General features: G+C 42.5%; 1 protein-coding gene across 2 annotated transcripts; it reads right to left on the bottom strand.

Moving 5' to 3' along the window:
- Positions 1–26: 26 nt before the first annotated feature.
- Positions 27–21,409, bottom strand: zgc:153615 (uncharacterized protein LOC777747 homolog). 2 transcript variants are annotated; one of them, XM_055882962.1, is made up of 8 exons: positions 21,075–21,409; positions 20,314–20,668; positions 15,496–15,608; positions 8,218–8,335; positions 7,759–7,962; positions 2,078–2,201; positions 1,690–1,783; positions 27–1,285 (listed from the first exon to the last, which is right to left on the bottom strand). In XM_055882962.1, exons 2-8 carry the CDS (start codon positions 20,662–20,664, stop codon positions 1,234–1,236), a joined length of 1,056 nt encoding a protein of 351 aa, XP_055738937.1. In that variant the 5' UTR covers positions 20,665–20,668; positions 21,075–21,409; the 3' UTR covers positions 27–1,233. The 2 variants fall into 2 exon arrangements, with proteins under 2 accessions (XP_055738937.1, XP_055738938.1); XM_055882963.1 differs by lacking the exons at positions 20,314–20,668; positions 21,075–21,409 and adding an exon at positions 17,965–18,106.
- Between the last annotated feature and the right edge of the window lie 162 nt (positions 21,410–21,571).

Raw genomic sequence — 21,571 nt, 5'->3', positions numbered from 1 at the left:
ACTAATAAAGACACGCAAACACTTCAAACGTTTATCTATAATTTTAATCTCTGTACACAAAACGTTTTCCGAATGCAGCATAATACAGTTGAAGGACATTAGTATAATACGACGGAGAATAATAATTTAAAAAAGAGCTGCTGGAAAATGACATTCTCTAAATGCTGAAGATGGACTAATCATACTGAACATAGATGTCATCTTGAACCAGGCCACAAGGCATCCAAGTCTCTTTCCTGCTCAGCAACGTTTTTTTATTTAGCCCAGACCGACCAGCTATCACTTTACCAGTGTCAAGAACAGTCAGCTCAGACATCTTTAGTTCTTAACCATTGAGATTTGACTTTGTCAATAATATTTTGTCTTAAAATACATCGTTTTTCTGTGGAGTAGCATTTGGGTCACAAAGCAGGGATCGAATTACATACCGACCTTTGGTGGCGCCCTAAAAATATGTTAATATTTTGAACATATGGGTATCAATATTAGTTAAGCGCCCCCATTATTTGAAGTCTGCCACAAAAAACACCAAAAGGACTCTTATCTTCCATTTAATTTAAAGTGCAGACAAAAATAAGGTCACTGCAATCTGTTTGTAAACATTTGGCAAAATCAAGGGTCAACCAGTAGAGCTTCAAAACATCAGAATGTTTAAACAGGTGGAATTATGCAACAGCAGCTGTACTACATCTATTTGTGTGTCTAAATTATTCATACAAGATCTGTGGAGTTGCCGCAATGTTTTTACACTGGGAAGCCTAGGAGCTAATTCCTTAGCAACAGCACAAACAGCTATGTGTGTTTAGTATTCTACAAAGCACCATGACTGGCTGAGCTGGGCAACAAACAGAACCCTAGTCATCTTCTGTGATCAAACTGTCACTACGACACATGGTTTATGACTGGGGCCCGGAGTTTTGCCTGAACACTTAAAACTCAGGACTTTGTATGACTCCTGGTTGGGTTTGGTCCCTCTGTAGCCGTGGACAACAACCCTCGTTCTGGAGAGTTAAAGCATGTCCAGGCTTTTGTTCCAGCACTAAAACAACCCTGAATTACCAATTGCCTAGTCATCAAAGGTATTAACCAGTTAAATCAGGTGTGAAAGTGCTGACCTGGAACAAAACCCTGCATGCCTTATTGGTCTCTAGGACCAGGGTTGTTGACCACTGCTCTGAGTTGGTTGTGCTGTCATGTGACATAGGTGATGATGGGGACAGGTGCCTATGGGTTTTATTTGGAGAGGGTTTTCTCTGCCATGTGTCTCTGCTGGCTCTGAGCATGCCTGTGACAAGAAAGAACAACAAATAACAGTTACATTAAAGAATGCATGAAAAATCATCATGAGATCCTTTTAAAAAAAGACTAGTTTGTTTTCAGAAGATTGTATTTTAGCTGAGACTTTCCATGGCATTTGACCTCCAGAACTAAGGTTACTACAGAGGCCTAATGGTGCTGCTATTAGGGGTGTTGGAGCGCAAGTGTGTGTGTGTGTGTGTGTGTGTGTGTGTGTGTGTGTGTGTGTGTGTGTGTGTGTGTGTGTGTGTGTGTGTGTGTGTGTGTGTGTGTGTGTGTGTGTGTGTGTGTGTGTGTGTGTGTGTGTGTGTGTGTGTGTGTGTGTGTGTGTGCTTTAATGCATGTATGTGTGTGTGCTTCTATGTTCACAGTACTGTACAATATGATCTTCACCTGGTCAGGTCCTCTATGTCCACCAGCATGGCATCCTGCTCCACATGGAGCTCATCTCTCATCAGCAGCAGCTGCACCAGCTCCTCATTCAGGCCTGCAACGTCACCACAACGTTATCTTAACATCTCATAGCCCCTGGAACAACAGACTTATGATGGTGGTGATGAAAGGTAGATTGGGTGTGTACCACAGGTGGCTAGGGCCACCTTAATTGAGGAGGACGGGCTCAAAGTAATGGCTGGAACGGAATTAATGGAATAGTATCAAACACATGCATTCTATGGGTTTTAATACCATTCCATTTATTCCATTCCAGACATTATTATGAGCCGTCCTCCCCTCACCAGCCTCCGGTGGTGCGTGTGCATATGTACGTGTGTGTACTCACTCTGTATCTGCGAGTGCAGATCGTTGGTGATGACCTGAAGCTGGCCCAGGCTCATGTCCCTCATGTCTCCCCTCCTCAGACTCCTCTTCATCAGACCCTCGCTGATATGGGGCAGGTGGGGCAGCTGCACACAAACAGACATGGGGACATCATTAGAACATTAACTAGACAAGCAGGGGAACATTAGGTACAGTCATGTTTAGAGAGAAACAAGGCAACATACAGTGCAGCCTTGACTTTCTCCACATTTTGTTATGTTACAGCCTTATTCTAAAATTGATATTTTAAAAAAAATCCTCAATCTACGATACCCCATAATGAAAAAGCAAAAACAGTTTTTTAGGAATTTTTGCAAAAAATAAATAACAATAACAGATATACCTTATTTACATAAGTATTCAGACCCTTTGCTATGAGACTCGAAATTGAGCTCAGGTGCATCCTGTTTCCATTGATCATCCTTGAGATGTTTCTACAACTTGATTGGAGTCCACCTGTGGTAAATTCAATTGATTGGACATGATTTTGAAAGGCACACAGCAGTCAATATAAGGTCCCACAGTTGACAGTTAATTTCAGAGCAAAAATCAAGACATGATGTCGAAGGAATTGTCCATAGAGCTCCGAGACAGGATTGTGTCGAGGCACAGGTATGGGGAAAGGTTCCAAAAACTTTCTGCACCATTGAAAGTCCCCAAGAACACACTGGCCTCCATCATTCTTAAATGCAAGAAGTTTGGAACCACCAAGATTCTTCCTAGAGCTGGCCACCCGGCCAAACTGAGCAATTTGGGGAGGGAGGTGACCAAGAACCCGATGGTCACTCTGACGGAGCACCAGAGTTCCTCTGTGGAGATGGGTGAACCTTCCAGAAGGACAACCATCTCTGCAGCACTCCACCAATCAGGCCTTTATGGTAGAGTGGCCAGATTGAAGCCACTCCTCAGTAAAAGGCACATGACAGCCCGCTTGGAGTTTGCCAAAAGGCACTTAAAGGACTCTCAGACCATGAGAAACAAGATTCTCTGGTCTGTTGAAACCAAGATTGAACTCTTTGGCCTGAATGCCAAGCATCACGTCTGAAGGAAACCTGTCATCATCCCTACAGTGAAGCATGGTGGTGTTTCAGTGGCAGGGACTGGGAGACTAATCAGGATCAAAGGAAAGATGAACAAAGCAAAGTACAGAGAGATCTTTAATGAAAACCTGCTCAGGACCTCAGAATAGGGCGAAGGTTCGCCTTCCAACAGGATAACGACCCTAAGCACACAGCTAAGACAACGCAGGAGTGGCTTCGGGACAAGTCTCTGAATGTCCTTGAGTGGCTCAGCCAAAGTCTGGACTTGATCCCGATCGAAGATCTCTGGAGAGACCTGAAAATAGATGTGAAGCGACCCTCCCCATCCAACCTGACAGAGCTTGAGAGGATCTGCGGAGAAGAACAGGAGAAACTCCCCAAATACAGGTGTGCCAAGCTTGTAGCGTCACACCCAAGAAGACTCAAGGCTGTAATCGCTGCAAAAGGTGCTTCAACAAAGTACTGAGTAAAGGGTCTGAATACTTATGTAAATGTGATATTTCAGTGAAAAATAAAAATACATTTAAAATGTATTTTTTTAAATCACACAAATTTCTAAAACGTAACAAAATGTGGAAAAAGTGAAGGTGTCTGAATACTTTCCGAATGCACTGTATTTGTGCCTTTGGGGTTAGGGTGATTACAGTGCTTTCAAAAAGTATTCACGCCCCCAACTTTTTCCACATTTTGTGTGTGTTAAAAAGTGGGATTGAAATGGATTTAATTGTCTTTTTTTGTTGTCAATAATACGCACAAAATTCTCTAATGCCAAAGAGCTTTGCACACCTGGATTGCACAATATTTGCACATAATTTTTCACATTATTTAAATTCTTCAAGCTCTGTCAAGTTGGTTGTTGATCATTACTAAACAGCCATTTTCAGGTCTTGCCATATATTTTCAAACTGATTTAAGTCACAACTGTAACTAGACCACTCAGGAACATTCAATGTTGTCTTGGTAAGCAACTCCAGTGTATATTTGACCTTGTGTTTTAGGTTATTGTCCTGCTGAAAGGTGAATGTCTCCCAGTATCTGTTGGAAAGCAGACTGAACCAGGTTTTTCAATTGGATTTTGCCTGTGGTTAGCTATATTCCATTTCTAAAATACTCCCTAGTCCTTGCTGATGACAAGCATACCCATAACATGATGCAGCCACCAGAATGCTTGAAAATATGAAGAGCGGTACTCAGTGATGTGTTGTGTTGGATTTGCCCCAAACATGATGCTTTGTATTCAGGACATTAAGTCATTATCTTTGCCACATTTTCTGCAGTTTTACCTTAGTGCCTTATTGCACACAGGATGCATGTTTTTGAATATTTTTTTCCAGTCCAGGTTTCCTTCTTTTCACTCTGTCATTTAGGTTAATATTGTGGAGTAACTAAAATGTTGTTGTTTCATCCTCAGTTTTCTCCTATCACAGCCATTTTAAACATGTAACTGTTTTAAAGTCACCGTTGGCCTCATGGTGAAATCCCTAAGCGGCTTCCTTCCTCTCTGGCAACGGAGTTATGAAGGACGTCTGTATCTTTGTAGTGACTGTGTGTATTCATACACCATCCAAAGTGTAATAAACAATTTCACCATGATCAAAGATATTCAATGTCTGATTTTTATTTTATTTTTTACTCATCTACCAATAGGTGCCCTTCTTTGTGAGGCATTGGAAAACCTCCTTGGTCTTTGTGGTTGAATCTGTGTTTGAAATTCACTGCTCGACTGAGGGACCTTACAGATAATTTTATGTGTGGGGTACAGAGATGAGGTAGTCATAAAAAAATATATATTAACACTATTATTGCACACAGAGTGAGTCCATGCAACTTATTATGTGACTTTTAAAGAACATTTTTACTCCTGAACTTCTTTAGGCTTGCAATAACAAAGGGGTTGAATACTTATTGACTCAAGACATTTTTGCTTTTGATTTTTAATGAATTGGTAAATAAAAAAATAAAAACATTATTCCATTTTGACTTTATGGGGTATTGTGTGTAGGACAGTGACACAACATCTCAATGTAATCCATTTTAAATTCAGGCTGTAACAACAACAAAATGTGGAAAAAGTCAAGGGGTGTGGATAATTTCTGAAGGCAGTGTATATGCAAATAATTCAATCCTTTCTGTTATCCTGATTTTAGAGCAGTTTCTTTAGACCGGGGCGAGTTAAATGCCATCATCTCACCATTGTTTGTTTAGGTACTGACACACACATCAACAGTTCAGTGAAACTCCAGTCAGGGGGGAATTTGCTCGGTCTGACACATAATGACTGTATGGTCGTATTTACAACTAATTCACCACAATCGTTGGGGCGGGGAAAATATAAAAATTACACTACATCTAGGTAGCTACCAATTTCTTAGAAGTGCTAAAGCTTGTTCCAAAAAAAGCACTAAGTCGACTACCAAGTTTATTCCAGTAAATTACTAGGTCGACCGGCTGAGGCTAATAAACGCACTGTCCCTCCCCGGCTCCCTGTCAGGCCTCTTGCATGCACACAGTCACACGCACACAGTCACACACACAAGTCACACACACACACTGAGGACGGAGGACAACCCAATCCGGATGCCATATTCTACTTATCTTTGTTTGCAATCATAATAAGAGTAACCTGCTTAATTGCTTGCTCATAAGTTAATTGCTTGCTCATAAGTTAATTGCTTGCTCATAAGTTAATTGCTTGCCCATAAGTTAATTGCCTTCTCATAAGTTAATTGCATGCTTATAAGTTAATTGCTTGCTCATAAGTTAATTGCTTGCTCATAAGTTAATTGCTTGCTCATAAGTTAATTGCGTGCTCATAAGTTAATTGCTTGCTCATAAGTTAATTGCGTGTTTATAAGTTAATTGCTTGCACATACACTAACGTTCAAACGTTTGGGGTCACTGAGAAATGTCCTTGTTTTTGAAAGAAAGGCATATTTTTTGTCCATTAAAATAACATCAAATTGATCAGAAATACAGTGTACACAATGTTAATGTTGTAAATTACTATTGTAGCTGGAAACGGATGATTTTTAATGGAATATGTCACGTATACTCCCTCTCCGGCCTCTAGGTCATCAGGCTGCTGATTATCCCGCACACCTGTCACCATCGTCAAGAGCACAGGCGCCTCATGACACTCACCTGGACTCCATCACCTCCTTGATTATCTCCGCTATATCTGTCACTCCCCTTGGTTCTTTCCTCAGGTGTTATTGACTCTGTTTCATGTTGGTGCGTTGTTTGAGTTTTGTGTTTGTACACTCACTCCCTGTACTTGCTTCCCGACTCCGAGCGTAGAAGGCCAGCAAGGCCAGCATCCCGGAGTCACCTCTTCACTGTTGATGTTGAGACTGGTGTTTTGCGGGTACTATTTAATGAAGCTGCCAGTTGAGGACTTGTGAGGCGTCTGTTTCTCACACTAGACACTCTAATGTACTTGTCCTCTTGCTCAGTTATGCACCGGGGAATCCCACTCCTTCTATTCTGGTTAGAGCCAGTTTGCGCTGTTCTGTGAAGAGAGTAGTACACAGCGTTGTACGAGATCTTCAGTTTATTGGCAATTTCTTGCATGGAATAGCCTTCATTTCTCAGAACAAGAATAGACTGATGAGTTTCAGAATAAACTAGTCTACAGAAGGCCAGTTTCATTGCTTCTTTAATCAGTTCAACAGTTTTCAGCTGTGCTAATATAATTGCAAAAGTGTTTTCTAATGATCAATTAGCCTTTTAAAATTAAAAACTTGGATTAGCTAACACAATGTGCCATTGGAACACAGGAGTGATGGTTGCTGATAATGGGCCTTTGTACTCCTATGTAGATATTTCATTTAAAAATCTGCCGTTTCCAGCTACAATAGTAATTTACAACATTAACAATGTCTACACTGTATTTCTGATCAATTTGATGTTATTTTAATGGACAAAAAAAATTGCTTTTCTTTCAAAGACAAGGACATTTCTAAGTGACCCCAAACTTTTGAACGGTAGTGTAAGTTAAAATGGTTTGAAGTACAAGTGTTTTTCCATCACCCTGGGCCTCAGATCACACAGGAAAGAGTTCTCAAAGGCCTCAGGAACTCATGACAATCCAATGTGGAACTGGCTGAGACGGCAGAATTTCACTCTCTGTACCAGGAAACATGAAAACGTCTCATTGTTCTCATTGTTTGACTGCAAGTGGTATCAGTTTCATTTCAACCAACATCTGATCTTGAGAATAATTGGCTTCTTAGCCATTACATTAGGGCTTTTTAGCAAGTGCTTTTAACACCAACAACTGTAAACGGAAATATCATGCTATTCATTTTGTACTAGGCCCTTGCATCTAAGATGTAACTTGATCTCGCATCTTGCATATTGAATGTAAATGCATGTACCCAGAATAATTCTAAATACATATTTTTCTGACATGGGGAAAGATAGAGGTTGTGTCAAAGGGCAGTAGCCTGGATTCTAACCTATGTCAACACTAGACATGTGTGCCTTAAGCTGCGGCTTAGACCGCTACACCACCCTAGGTATTAAATGTGTTATTCTGACTGCACCATGGTCTCCAGCCAAGTCAACTTATCAGAAATGACAGGTCTACAACACACACACTGACCAGGTCGGCGACGGGCGAGCGGCGGTGGATCTGGATCTGTCTCTCCACCTCTACCTGCATGCGGGCCATAGGGCGAGCCAACGCCAGGGCCACCCGTGCCTCCTCTTGGAGCCGCCGCTGCACCCGCCAGAAGCCACAATCCTCCAGGGGGTCTGAGTCCTCCTCTCCCGTGTCCCGGTCTGACAGGGATGAACTCTGCTTGCTCTGGATGGACGCACACATACACCACAGTAAGTACACATACACATGCTAGTTATACAGAATCATAGATTGTAATGTAAATACATGCATACTTCATAGTCATCAAACACAAACACATTGGTGTGTGTGCTCACACACACATTCCACAGTCAATTAGCTTAGTTTTCTCCTGTTAAGTCCTGTTATGTCAGGTTCCAAAGTATCAGTTGTGTGAATGAGAACACACGCCACACACACATCTACATCTTTAGCGTGTACCACAGGTGACAGCGGCGTGTCCAGGCTGGTCTCTGTCCTGCTGTCCTCTGCATCGCTGTCCTTGTCACTGTTGCTGTCATTCACAAAACACACCTGCAGGTTCACACCGCTTTGAGGCCTGACAGTGAAAGAGAGAGAGAGAGAGAGAGAGGGACAGGAGATAGAAAAGGAGAGGGGGAGAGATAGATTGAACAATCAAATCACAGTCTGAAAAAAAGGGGAGCAGGAGGGAGAGGCATACAGTTAGATGAAGGAAGGGTGCGAGATAATCGCTCAATTCCAAATGTATCCATATAACCCTACCCCTGATCCATATAACCCTACCCCTGATCCATATAACCCTACCCCTGATCCATATAACCCTACCCCTGATCCATATAACCCTACCCCTGATCCATATAACCCTACCCCTGATCCATATAACCCTACCCCTGATCCATATAACCCTACCCCTGATCCATATAACCCTACCCCTGATCCATATAACCCTACCCCTGATCCATATAACCCTACCCCTGATCCATATAACCCTACCCCTGATCCATATAACCCTACCCCTGATCCATATAACCCTACCCCTGATCCATATAACCCTACCCCTGATCCATATAACCCTACCCCTGATCCATATAACCCTACCCCTGATCCATATAACCCTACCCCTGATCCATATAACCCTACCCCTGATCCATATAACCCTACCCCTGATCCATATAACCCTACCCCTGATCCATATAACCCTACCCCTGATCCATATAACCCTACCCCTGATCCATATAACCCTACCCCTGATCCATATAACCCTACCCCTGATCCATATAACCCTACCCCTGATCCATATAACCCTACCCTGATCCATATAACCCTACCCCTGATCCATAAAACCCTACCCCTGATCCATATAACCCTACCCCTGATCCATATAACTCTACCCCTGATCCATATAACCCTACCCCTGATCCATATAACCCTACCCCTGTTCCATATAACCCTACCCCTGATCCATATAACCCTACCCCTGATCCATATAACCCTACCCCTGATCCATATAACCCTACCCCTGTTCCATATAACCCTACCCCTGATCCATATAACCCTACCCCTGATCCATATAACCCTACCCCTGATCCATATAACCCTACTCCTGATCCATATAACCCTACCCCTGTTCCATATAACCCTACCCCTGATCCATATAATCCTACCCCTGATCCATATAACCCTACCCCTGAGCCATATAACCCTACCCCTGATCCATGTAACCCTACCCCTGATCCATATAACCCAACCCTGATCCATATAACCCTACCCCTGATCCATATAACCCTACCCCTGATCCATATAACCCTACCCCTGATCCATATAACCCCTACAAATCCTGGCTGCATTTCATTCACTGTCCTTCGCTAATCTGAGGTCTGACTTTCAAAAAACATGAAAGGTGGAGCTATTGCTTTTACACCAGTAACCTAGTCATAGAGGCGGCAGGTAGCCTAGCTGTGAAGAGCATTGGGCCAGTAACCGAAAGGTAGCTGGTTTGAAACCCCGAGCCGGAAAGGTGGAAAAATCTAGCCCCCGACAACAAGCCTTCGATTAAGAAAGCGACTCCGCACCTCTCTGATTCAGAGGGGTTGGGTTAAATGTGGAAGACACATTTCAGTTGAAGGCATTTAGTTGTACAACTGACTAGGTATCCCCCTTTCCCCTTCCCTTCACTCAGATCCACACAGGGGAGTGAATGAGGGCAGAAGGGATTGTGTGCAACCTGGACTCAGGGGTAAACGTAACACAGTAAACGTGAATTGGTCACCCTCCATTTAGTATGATATGCTATGTTTCGTATGGTATGTATTAATTTGTGGATGTCCATCATCCATTAAATATAATATGTTATGAATTACAATTTATATATGTTACGAATTGCAATTCATATAATATGTTATGAATTTGCAATACGTATGATATTTTACGAATTCACGAAATGTTGTTGCTAACATTAGCTAGGTGGCTAACATTAGCTAGACTAGGGGTTAGGGTTAGGAGTTAGGTTAAAGGGTTAAGGTTAGGGTTAGGGAAACGCTTAGCTAACATGCTAAATAGTTCCAAAGTGGCTAAAAAGTAGTAAGTTGCTAATTAGCTAAACTGCTAAAGTTTTCTATGATGAGATTCGAACACACAACCTTTGGGTTACTAGAAGTTTGCTGTATTTACCTTCTGTCTTATGCAACCATACCAACAGTAACATATCATACTAACTTGAGTGTCCTGGATTTATGTTTACTATGTTACCTTGGGCATTGTGCGGTTTCGTTTGGTAACATCATATATTGTCACAAGCAATAACAAAAAGGTAAATTAAACAACCAGACCCATAAAATGACATCATAATTGGAACCATTGAAATCTCTCAGCCACAGTGATGACGAGTCAAACAGACTCTCAGTCACCTTCAGTAAGCAAGATTTTTCAGTCATCATAACAGTCCATACGTCATTCATTCAAGAAGCTCTCACTAAACAAGATGTGAGAATTTGGTTGAAACCTAGACTCCTTGCTTCAAAGTTGGAATAGGAATCGCACTCAACCCCTAAAAGCCTGTTAGCGTTGGAATTTCCACCTTACAATGTACCGGTAGGTACACTTTGACCTCCACTAAGGGTCATGTGACTAGAGAACGTTCAATAGGAGCAGTGGACAGAAAGAGGCAACACTTCTTTATTTCCAGTAGCTTGACCACAGACAGATGAGCACTTCCCTAAACTAGACTGAAAAGGGGCGGCCCCCTTTATTTAGGATAAACACCAACCCCTTTTCCAGGAAAATGTGTAGGTACTCAAGTTCACTCGTCAGAGAGACTTGCCGTTTCTGAAGGCATGGCGTAATCTTGTGTGTCTATACTCATAAACCTAGTGTGAGGGTGTAGTATGCTTTGGGTTTGTGGGCTCAGTGGTTACGTGTGAATGCACAGTATTTTAGTGTGACATTTGTGTCATTTGAAGTGACATTGTGCATTTGTTTTTGTGTGTTTGCACTATGCTATGAGCTGATGAGTATTTATAAGTCAGTGTGAGAAGATTACGTTTATCAGTGTGTGCATGTGCTGTATGCTTATTACATCTGTATGCTTCCCCGTTCAGCCATTTACAGTCAGTGACTCTCGTCTTGCCCTTTAGAATGAAGCTCTTGTGTTACTGTTACTGGGTGAAAAACAGAGAAAACAACGTAGCTTTCCGGGAAGCCACTCTGTCTTTCTCTATACATTTTCTTGTCTCCCCCTGTGGGATTTTCTCCGCTTAAATGACTCATTTCAGGGAGGATAATCTAACACTTTGACATGAATATACATTTTAAAAAGGCATCTGCTGCTTCCAGACAAAGGGCCAATCCCAAACTTCCCCCTATCCCTTAGGCCAGTGGTTCTGTTGTTGCCCAGAAGTAACTCGCTCAATGGCTTGGTAATTATAATGAACACAAATATAAAAGCAACATGCAACAATTTCAACGATTTTACTGAGTTACAGTTCATATAAGGAATTAAGTTAATTGAAATAAATTCACTCGGCCCTAATCTATGGATTTCACATAACTGAGCAGTGGCACAGCCATGGGTGGGCCTGGGAGGGCATAGGCCCACCCACTTGAGAGCCAGGCCTAGCCAATCAGAATGAGGTTTCCCCCACAAAAGTGCTTTATTACAGACATAAATACTTTTCAGTTTCAACAGCTGTCTGGGTGGCTGGTCTCAGACGATCCCGCAGGTGAATAAGCCCGATGTGGAGGTCCTAGGCTAGTGTGGTTACACGTGGTCTGCGGTTGTGAGGCCAGTTGGACGTACTGCCAAATTCTCTGAGGCAGCTTATGGTAGAGAAATGAACATCCAATTCTCTGGCAACAGCTCTGTTGGACATTCCTGCAGTCAACATGCCAATTGCACGCTGCTTCAAAACTTGAGACATCTATGGCATTGTGTTGTGTGACAAAACTACACATTCTGACTCTCTGAGGTCATTAAAGATCCCATGGCACTTATCGTAAGAGTAGGGGTGTTAACCCCGGTGTCCTGGCTAAATTCCCAATCTGGCCCTCAAACCATCATGGTCACCTAATAATCCCCAGTTTACAATTGGCTCATTCATCCCCCTCCTCTCCCCTGTAACTATTCCCCAGGTCGTTGCTGCAAATGAGAACGTGTTCTCAGTCAACTTACCTGGTAAAATAACGGTAAAATAAATAAAATAAATAAATAATTTTAGTGTGGCCTTTTATTGTTCCCAGCACAAGGTGCACCTGTGTATCGATCATGCTGTTTAATCAGCTTCTTGATATGCCACACCTGTCAGGTGGATGGATTATCTTGGCAAAGGAGAAATGCTCACTAACAGGGACGTAAACAAATTTGTGCACACAATTTTAGAGAAATAAGCTTTTTATGCATATGGTATATTTCTGGGTAATTTTATTTCAGCTCATGAAACATGGGACCAAAACTGTTGTGTTAATATTTTGGTTCTGTGTACTGTGAGCATGCTTTTCCTGTGTGAGTTTGTGGATCCTCCATAATATCTGGCATGCTCACGTGAGAGATGTAACACCTGGTTCTGGTCTACTTAGGGAGGGATCACAATTTACAGCATGGTTACCTGGAGGAAGATGGGCGAGGGTCATCGCTTTTTACATTTCAGCCAAAGGAGGGTTTAGTATTTTGTCATTGTAATTGATGGAATTTCTATATTTCTCAGTGTTTTATAATCAGTTGCTTATTAGGATATATATATCAATGTGTGCCCGATGCCGCCCCTCATCTCTGATTCTCTGCTGACTGTGCAATATCAAGGGCGCCTATAGGCTATTTAGTGTGGTCTCAATCAAATGATCCATAGCCTATAGGCTACGAAGTGCATGCTCGGAGAAGCACAGAGCAAAGTTGTATTTCTAAGATAGCTGCTAGGATGGTGTAAATAAAACTAGGCTGCATTGGACATTACAACCCTGAGCCCCGGCCTGTTTGCTCTTCCTGATCAAAAAAAAGTTTTTCTGTGCCTAACCAATTGCTGTGCTTTGTAGGCCTACGGTTGCAGTTCAGGAGAAGAGTCAAAGGCTTCTCCCGAAAATAATTGTTGATTAGGCCTAGTCTAAAAAAATGCACTATCTTGCGTGCGGACTAGTCTATAGCCTATGTTCTGTTCAGTTTGAGGAGGAGAGCGCGAAGGTGAAGAGAACTAATTTGATAGCTTGCTACTACTATAATTGAAACAATATGTTTCTTGCCCATGATGCATTTATCAGAGTTATTGACATCACAATTAAGCCAGATTTCAGTAACGTACATTGTGGTGCTGAAACTTGAAGCAGCAGCCGCAGCACAATGAATCCGAAATGGACCGCTCATGGTGCTGAAAGTAGTCAAATTCCAGTAGGCATAATTCATTTAAACCGTCTTAATTTTAATTAGACTTTACTAACAACAAGAGGGCTTTGTGTTGGAGCCTATTTCTTCCTATTTACGAAATATGAGGTCGGTCTACCTGTTTTACAGACTAAATTAGGCTATAAGCTGCTATATCCATAGATTTGTCAGTCAATTCCTCCACTCGCCATACACTCTTTAAATAGCCTACCTCCGTGTCGGTGAAGGGCTGTAAAGTTAAAGAACATTTTAAAATGCACAGGCCTACCCCTTGTTAGTTTTGAAGAAAAGAAACCAGATCTCATTAGTGCTTTAGCCCACAATGCTTTATGCTAGAAACAAGCTGTAAAAGACGTGACTCGGATGCATATGGGGATATTTTGTCCTGTTTCTTTGATATTCAGATGCTGAGCTACAAACTTCTATAGCCGAGGAGACAAAACATGGACTTTGCTTGGGAAGTAATATAATTCTGTCACTATCAATTGATGAAGGTATTCACTTCCTGTACAACAGGCCTAGAGTATGTTTTAACCCAGACAGTTTATAGGGAAACACTTGTGACCTTGTCTCGTTGGGTTAAGCCATGGAAGAAGAGTAACGTTAGCCAGCAGTTAACGCTTACATTTCTTTCCGTCAGTAGGCCTACTCTGTGTGGGGTGGAAAGATAAGCCTAATTTTTGAAAGTACCATGCTCAGATTCCTAATGACATCTCAGATTAAATTATTTGCAAACAGGGACAGTTTCGTTGCAAACACGACACACTGATTTGGCATTAAGAAATATGATCAAATGAACACACAGGCCTATCTCTCTGTCCATTCTTAGCCTGTAATTTCGGTAATTTGTGTGGTAATAAAAAAGATTCAGCTAATATGTACATGGCATAGAATTGCATGACATTTTTATAAAAGGCTATTTTTTCTCGGACCTGCAAACATGATGATAGATTCATGCAATGCTTTGACTATAAAGGAGATATTTCCACCCCTGCTCTTGTCCATGGTTGGTCTGCAAACCCACAACCTTCTGGCCCACAGTTCTTTGCTCTATCAAAATTTGTGTGCTGCCATCTAATGCTTACAGGATAAAGAACAGTTTCTAAAAGTGCATATCTACGCTCTGGTCTGTCCAAGAAGTGAGAGTAAACGGTAGGCATGTTCTCTGCTATCCACTTGATGTTTTATTATTATTTTTTGAATAGGGGAGGGTCATTTGTTTTTAAGCGTTCAGGGAGGGTTTAGGGAAAATATGTTTTGCTGAAGGGAGGGCTATCCATTTCTATTTCAGAGAGGTCTGATTTTCTCCATGTAAACCTTATTATAAATAACGTTCACTCTCTTATTGTCCCCTCTCGTTCGCCAGTGAGATGTTTTGCCCAGGGGAAATAAGTAGACCAAAATGGACCTGCCCCAAAAATAAAAAATAGGGAGTGGGGTGTATCGATTTCTCTACCGTCTCTGCTCTCTATTCAAGGAGTAGAATGAGGCTACACCTAGAGAAGATGATCAGTTTTTAACAGAAGGAATGCTGATCCTAGACCTGTGCCTAGTTCTCTTCCGCTAGAACACTCACTGAGCTCCACAGCATCACACCATCTAGTGGTGGAAAGGGTGCAACACAACTGACTCAATATTTTTAGTATGGCGCTATTATCGCATACTGATACCGCAGCAGCTAAAACTGTTTTAAAACTATGGTCGATCCCATATTTCATAATACTACAACACACACTAAATTAAACTCAAAATTACAAATGAACCTACCTATTTCAGATAAAGAGCTCAAGCAAGCAGCCAGACACATGCACACACGAACACACGCACACTATCAGGTATACTCATGCATTATCACCATCAGACAAACCCACCGGGAGGAAATGCCATTCTTGCTGCAGCTGGTGTAGATGGCTGGCTCCTCGTCGTCATAGAAACTGCCAAAGGCTAGCTTCTGCCTGATTGACTCTCTGTCATTCCTCTGGGCCTGGTGGAGGCATATAGAAGAGACCAATACTCCAATAATACCACAGTACAATAATACAACAATACCACAATAAACCTGAAGTAAAAACCCTGATGATAAAAACAGTTCATTGGCGTTTTTAAGAGGCATAGAAGACTAAGATGACTGGACAACATTAAAATATAGCCTACAACATTAAAATATATAGTAGGTGGGCCAATTAAATAAAATGTGAAAACTATAGTCAGTATAACAACGAATAACACATAGTATACTATTGCTTAAACCAAGGGAATAGAGAGATGTAGAGTTGGGGTATGGTCATACAAGCACACAAAGAGAAGAGATGGGTGGAGGAATGGAGGGAGGATGAAGAAGAAGGGATGGACGGAGCGTTTTAATGGAGTCTGACTTGCTGGGATGCTAAATCACTGCGGACTCAGTGAGTGGTGAAGAGAAGGGAAAGAGCAACGCATCCAGGCGGAACACACAGAGATAAATGTCCAGTCACCTCGCATTGATTTTATCTCATCTTTCTTTGTCCTCACCTTTAATATCTTTTGTCATCTTAGCTCTCATATACTCTCTCCTCTCCTCCTCCTCTCTTTACCTGGTCTGTCCCATCTCCCATGTCTGACTACTTTTTGATCTCCCTGTATCTCTATTTTTCTGTTCTTTCTGTTTGTACTCTACACACACGACATCCAAAGAACATTGTGTCCTAGGCAGGTTGTTTGTGTCACATAGCTTTTAGGTCGACATACAGATCCTTTCTTCATAGAGGCCTGCTCCTGCAACCACATAGATAGAGATCCAATGGAAATGCATCATGCAACAGTAAACATGATTTTCCTTTCCAAATTTTATGTTTACAGTCTGTGACTGCGCCCAGATCCCTAAGGGCCACTGACAGTTTGGGACATCACACACGTATGAACACATGTATGTTACACACACACACACACACACACACGCACGCACGCACGCACGCACACACACACACAAAAACACATTTAGACTCTACCCACACTTCCTCAAGCCCACTCGTAGACTGTGCCACATCAGATGTGTACACACACACACACACACGCGCATAGTGATGAGATGGTGCTGTGATGTAACGTCATAAATCACAGATGGACGCTCCCATTGTAGAGGAAGCAGCCAATGCTCCACCCCCTCTAGTCTCCTCACACTGGTGACCGAGCCAGTTACTGTCTTACTGGGTAGATAGACCATCTACACACAGCCAGTTACTGTCTTACTGGGTAGATAGACCATCTACACACAGCCAGGTACTGTCTTACTGGGTAGATAGACCATCTACACACAGCCAGGTACTGTCTTACTGGGTAGATAGACCATCTACACACAGCCAGGTACTGTCGTACTGGGTGATAGACCATCTACACACAGCCAGGTACTGTCTTACTGGGTAGATAGACCATCTATACACAGCCAGGTACTGTCTTACTGGGTAGATAGACCATCTACACACAGCCAGGTACTGTCGTACTGGGTGATAGACCATCTACACACAGCCAGGTACTGTCTTACTGGGTAGATAGACCATCTACACACAGCCAGGTACTGTCTTACTGGGTAGATAGACCATCTACACACAGCCAGGTACTGTCTTACTGGGTAGATGGACCATCTACACACAGCCAGGTACTGTCTTACTGGGTAGATGGACCATCTACACACAGCCAGGTACTGTCTTACTGGGTAGATAGACCATCTACACACAGCCAGGTACTGTCGTACTGGGTGATAGACCATCTACACACAGCCAGGTACTGTCTTACTGGGTAGATAGACCATCTATACACAGCCAGGTACTGTCTTACTGGGTAGATAGACCATCTACACCACAGCCCATATGAAACATAAACAACACACACTGTATGATGTTTTCGGTATATGATACTGAATGTCTTAACTGTAAAAAGCATGGCATTAACATACTCTCAAACAAAGTCTCACGCATTGTACAAAATGTACACACCAAAATGTACACACCACATAGGCGAAACACTAACATACCTCACACGTACACATACACCTAGCAGCACATTCGCAGAAATGCACACCTCCAAACAACGTACACAGCAGAAATATACACAGACAGGATGGCAAACCAAAAACTACAGGCTAATATATGTAGTCGGAAATAGACGTGCAATCTTGTCAAATATACGCACGGACACACCCTGGTGTGATACAATCACACACACATAAATACATAACCCACAGATTCATCTAACATACTTATATGAACCTAACATAGCTATATGAACCTAACATACAGTATCTCAATACATGTGAACACATTATACAACAAGAACATACACACACCATACAAACAAACACACACCTGGTAAACACGTTTCTCCTGGTGCACCATTCTTCAGCACATTATACAGGCAGCAGCCCTACCCTTCCATACACTGCAGTGAGCCAGACCCAGGAGACCCACTCATATACCTCAGCTACATGCAGAAGGGAGGGTGGAAGAAGAGGGAGAGGGGGAGGGAGTGGGATGGATAGAGGGAGGGGAGAGATTCTGCTCAGCTGATGGAAAGACGTAGGCGCTCTCCACTACTCTCCTCCGTGTGACTGTTTAGCATGTCTGCTGCTTTCTAACCTGCTATCTGCTCCTCCATCTCTCTCTTTCTCTTTGTCCTCCATCTCTCTCTTTCTCTGTATCCTCCATTCCCCTCTTTCTCTTTATCCTCAATCTCTCTCTTTCTCTGTATCCTCCATTCCCCTCTTTCTCTTTATCCTCAATCTCTCTCTTTCTCTGTATCCTCCATTCCCCTCTTTCTCTTTATCCTCCATCTCTCTCTTTCTCTGTGTCCTCCATTCCCCTCTTTCTCTTTCTTTCTTACATGTTTTAACATTACAAAACATACACAAGTAAAAGGGCTCACGAGTGGCGCAGTGGTCGAAGGCACTGCATCTCAGTGCAAGAGGTGTCACTACAGTCCCTGGTTTGAATCCAGGCTGTATCACATCCGGCCGTGATTGGGAGTCCCATAGGGTGGCGCACAATTGGCCCAGCGTCGTCTGGGTTTGACCGGGGTAGGCCGTCATTGTAAATAAGAATTTGTTCTTAATTGCCTTGCCTATTTAAAGATATAAAAAAAATACAACAGATGCACATAAACGACATCACATCTACCCAGACCCAGCTGTTTTCACACCTGCCCAGACCCAGCTGTTCTCACACCTATCTCCTCAAATTGCACCATTTTGTTCCTCTCCATCACCCACACTCTTTCAATATTAGGATAATGAAGCATATTATTTGCTAGAGTTACAGTTAAGTACATATATATTTTTAAAGAGAAGTGACGAGAACAGAATCGTCCAACCATCGGGTATCTCACTGCACCCTCATATGCCATGTCTTGAAATATACAGACAGACGGATTCAAAGTAGATTTACATTGGAATACTTCTGACAGACAACTTTCTAACTCGGCTCATAACTTTTTAACTTTATAGCATTCCCAGAAGGCACGGATTATTGAGTCATTGTTAGTGTTACAATTAAGACATGACTCTGCCGTCGTCTTTTCTATAATACATTTTAAACATGAATGTAAGCTGAACTAAGCTTACGTTTTCGTTAACTGTAATTTCGTTATTTATGTTCCAACATTCCCTCAATATTGTGCCATTATTAGACATCTTTAAGTCTTGATTCCAATAGTTTATATTTTTTTCTAAGAGATTGTCAGTTACATAGAGGTTTTTATATATCTTACCTATAATATGCATATCCTTTTCTGACTCAAATCTCTCTGTGTTTCTATACCTCCATCTTTCTATCTCTCCATTCCACCATGGGAACACCATGATTGATAGAGCGTGACATGGAAAGATGGCAAGATGAAAAAATGTGAAGGGAGAAATTCAAGGACATGTTGAGATAGATAAAGAATTAGGATGGGAGTGAATGGAAGACAAACAAAATCAATGGTGGCGAGACCAGGCTAATAGGTGTGTCAAAACGTTGGACTGCTCCTGTATGTTTTTCAGTGCACACTTTGCTTGTTTTCCTCCAAGAGAATTGTTCTTCTTTCTTGACCATCATTCCTCGTGTGGTGAGTCATAAGACACATAGAAGGCACACACGCACGCACACACACGCACGCACGCACGCACGCACGCACGCACGCACACACACACACACACACACACACACACACACACACACACACACACACACACACACACACACACACACACACACACGCACACGCACACACAAACACACAGAGGCTGCTGTGTCACTATGCAGCAGTGGCTCACTGTGGCTGATTAAACTAATTAACCTATGAGTCATACTCCATTACTTCCCCTCATCTATTAACGATATACTGTGACTATAAAAGAGTTGGAGAGGAAATACTAGTCCACATGGTACAATTGAAACCCAGTGATGGGATAGATGTGTCACAACACTCTTTAATGGTACCCCACTTCCTCATGACCTCTGATCGGTCAAAGGATGGATCAGTTTCCAGCTAATTGCTTACTCTATTCTATCACTGGCTGGCTGAGGTATGCTGTGTTATATTCAGTCTGTGTTGGAGTGGAAGGGACTAAAAGAAAAACAGTGCCATCAACTAGACAATCTGTACACACACACACTCTCTACCTTTCATCACCACCATCATAACACAGAGATAAAGAGAGAGAGAGAGAGAGCACTTACAGTGGTGTCGAATAATCTGCTTGTTCTCCTTTGACAGTCAGCCTCAGCCACAGGAATGAGAATGTCCTGCAGCTCCTCAGCCCAGCTCAGACTGTTAACCATCCTGCCTCTGCCCTTTTCTCTTCTTCCTTCCTCCATCTCCTCACATGCATCTTTGTTGCACTCGCACCACTGCTCTGTGACCTTCTTCATGTAGCCCTCTTCCTCTACATCCATGTCAAAGTCCTCCATTAAATGACCCTGACTGTGGAAAGAGCCTGGTTCAAGCATGGGGGAGGGGCTGAATTCTTGGTTGGGGCCTGAGGCAGGCCTGGGATAGAGGTCAATTCTTATCTCCATCCTTTCCTCCATTTTCCTGAGAGGAAGAGGATGGATAAAGGAGTGCTATTGGTATGCAAATGTTCTCATTAGGCAACACAGCAAAGGTTTACACTAGGCTCTGATGTCATTTGTGTAACATCATACGTCGCTCACAAATAGGCCCCCATACGTGATTACATCTAATGTGATGTTGAGAGAGCAGCAAAAAGCTGACCGGATCTCCATCTGAACATACTGTATGTAAACATCCCTTCAGAGTGAGGGCTCACAGAGAACCGATATAGTGTTGCTACGACAGTGTTACTCAAAGACAGAGAACGGTCAGTAAACAATCAAATTACCATGCGAGTATCATGGAACCATATAATGTAATTCTGACATGCCATGCCATCACATATCTATTACCCATGCCAAAAATAACACAAAAAAATGGTACTTACAGTCATTGCAGAGACACACTTGCTTCTGAAGAGACTAGTGATCGAAATGCCAACCCACCGAGGGACAGCGATGAGCCGAGAGTGAAACCATTGAGCCGGATGTAAAGACCGCTTCTGGACGATACAGGGAGAGATGTAGTGTGATCGCCCAAGGATATTAGTCATCTCCAGCATCTGTCTTGGATCACTAGAGCCGGAGACTCAAAGCCCTATGGCAACTAACCAGCTGACATTCAAGACTTTCAAGAAAAGATACACGAAGACAAACACCCCTGATCTATACTAGACTTTCAAAGACGCTGACACTTCATGTTCCGTAGTTCTTGTGACTGAATTCCAGGGATGACGACACAGCAATGTTCAATTGTCTGTGTGTGTGTTCTGTAGAGTAGGATATGAAAATATATAGTGGTGGACAGAATGGGGTGAACGAGAGGGGCCTCCGTGTAGTCAAACAGTATCATCAGGAGTGAAACGACTGGAATTGACAATGAAGA

Source organism: Salvelinus fontinalis, chromosome 26, assembly GCF_029448725.1.
Source record: "Salvelinus fontinalis isolate EN_2023a chromosome 26, ASM2944872v1, whole genome shotgun sequence".
In the NCBI taxonomy this organism is placed as follows: domain Eukaryota; kingdom Metazoa; phylum Chordata; class Actinopteri; order Salmoniformes; family Salmonidae; genus Salvelinus; species Salvelinus fontinalis.
This window is presented reverse-complemented; position numbering and strand designations above follow the sequence as displayed.

Bases quoted from the DNA above. Each gene is read 5' to 3' on its own strand.
- zgc:153615 (XM_055882962.1), bottom strand. From the start codon at position 20,664: ATGGAGGAAAGGATGGAGATAAGAATTGACCTCTATCCCAGGCCTGCC. The intron at 7,963-8,217 runs GTACACGCTAAA...GCGTCCATCCAG, and splicing joins ACACGCCGCTGTCACCTGTG to AGCAAGCAGAGTTCATCCCT. The intron at 1,286-1,689 runs GTGAAGATCATA...TTCTTGTCACAG, and splicing joins GACATAGAGGACCTGACCAG to GCATGCTCAGAGCCAGCAGA.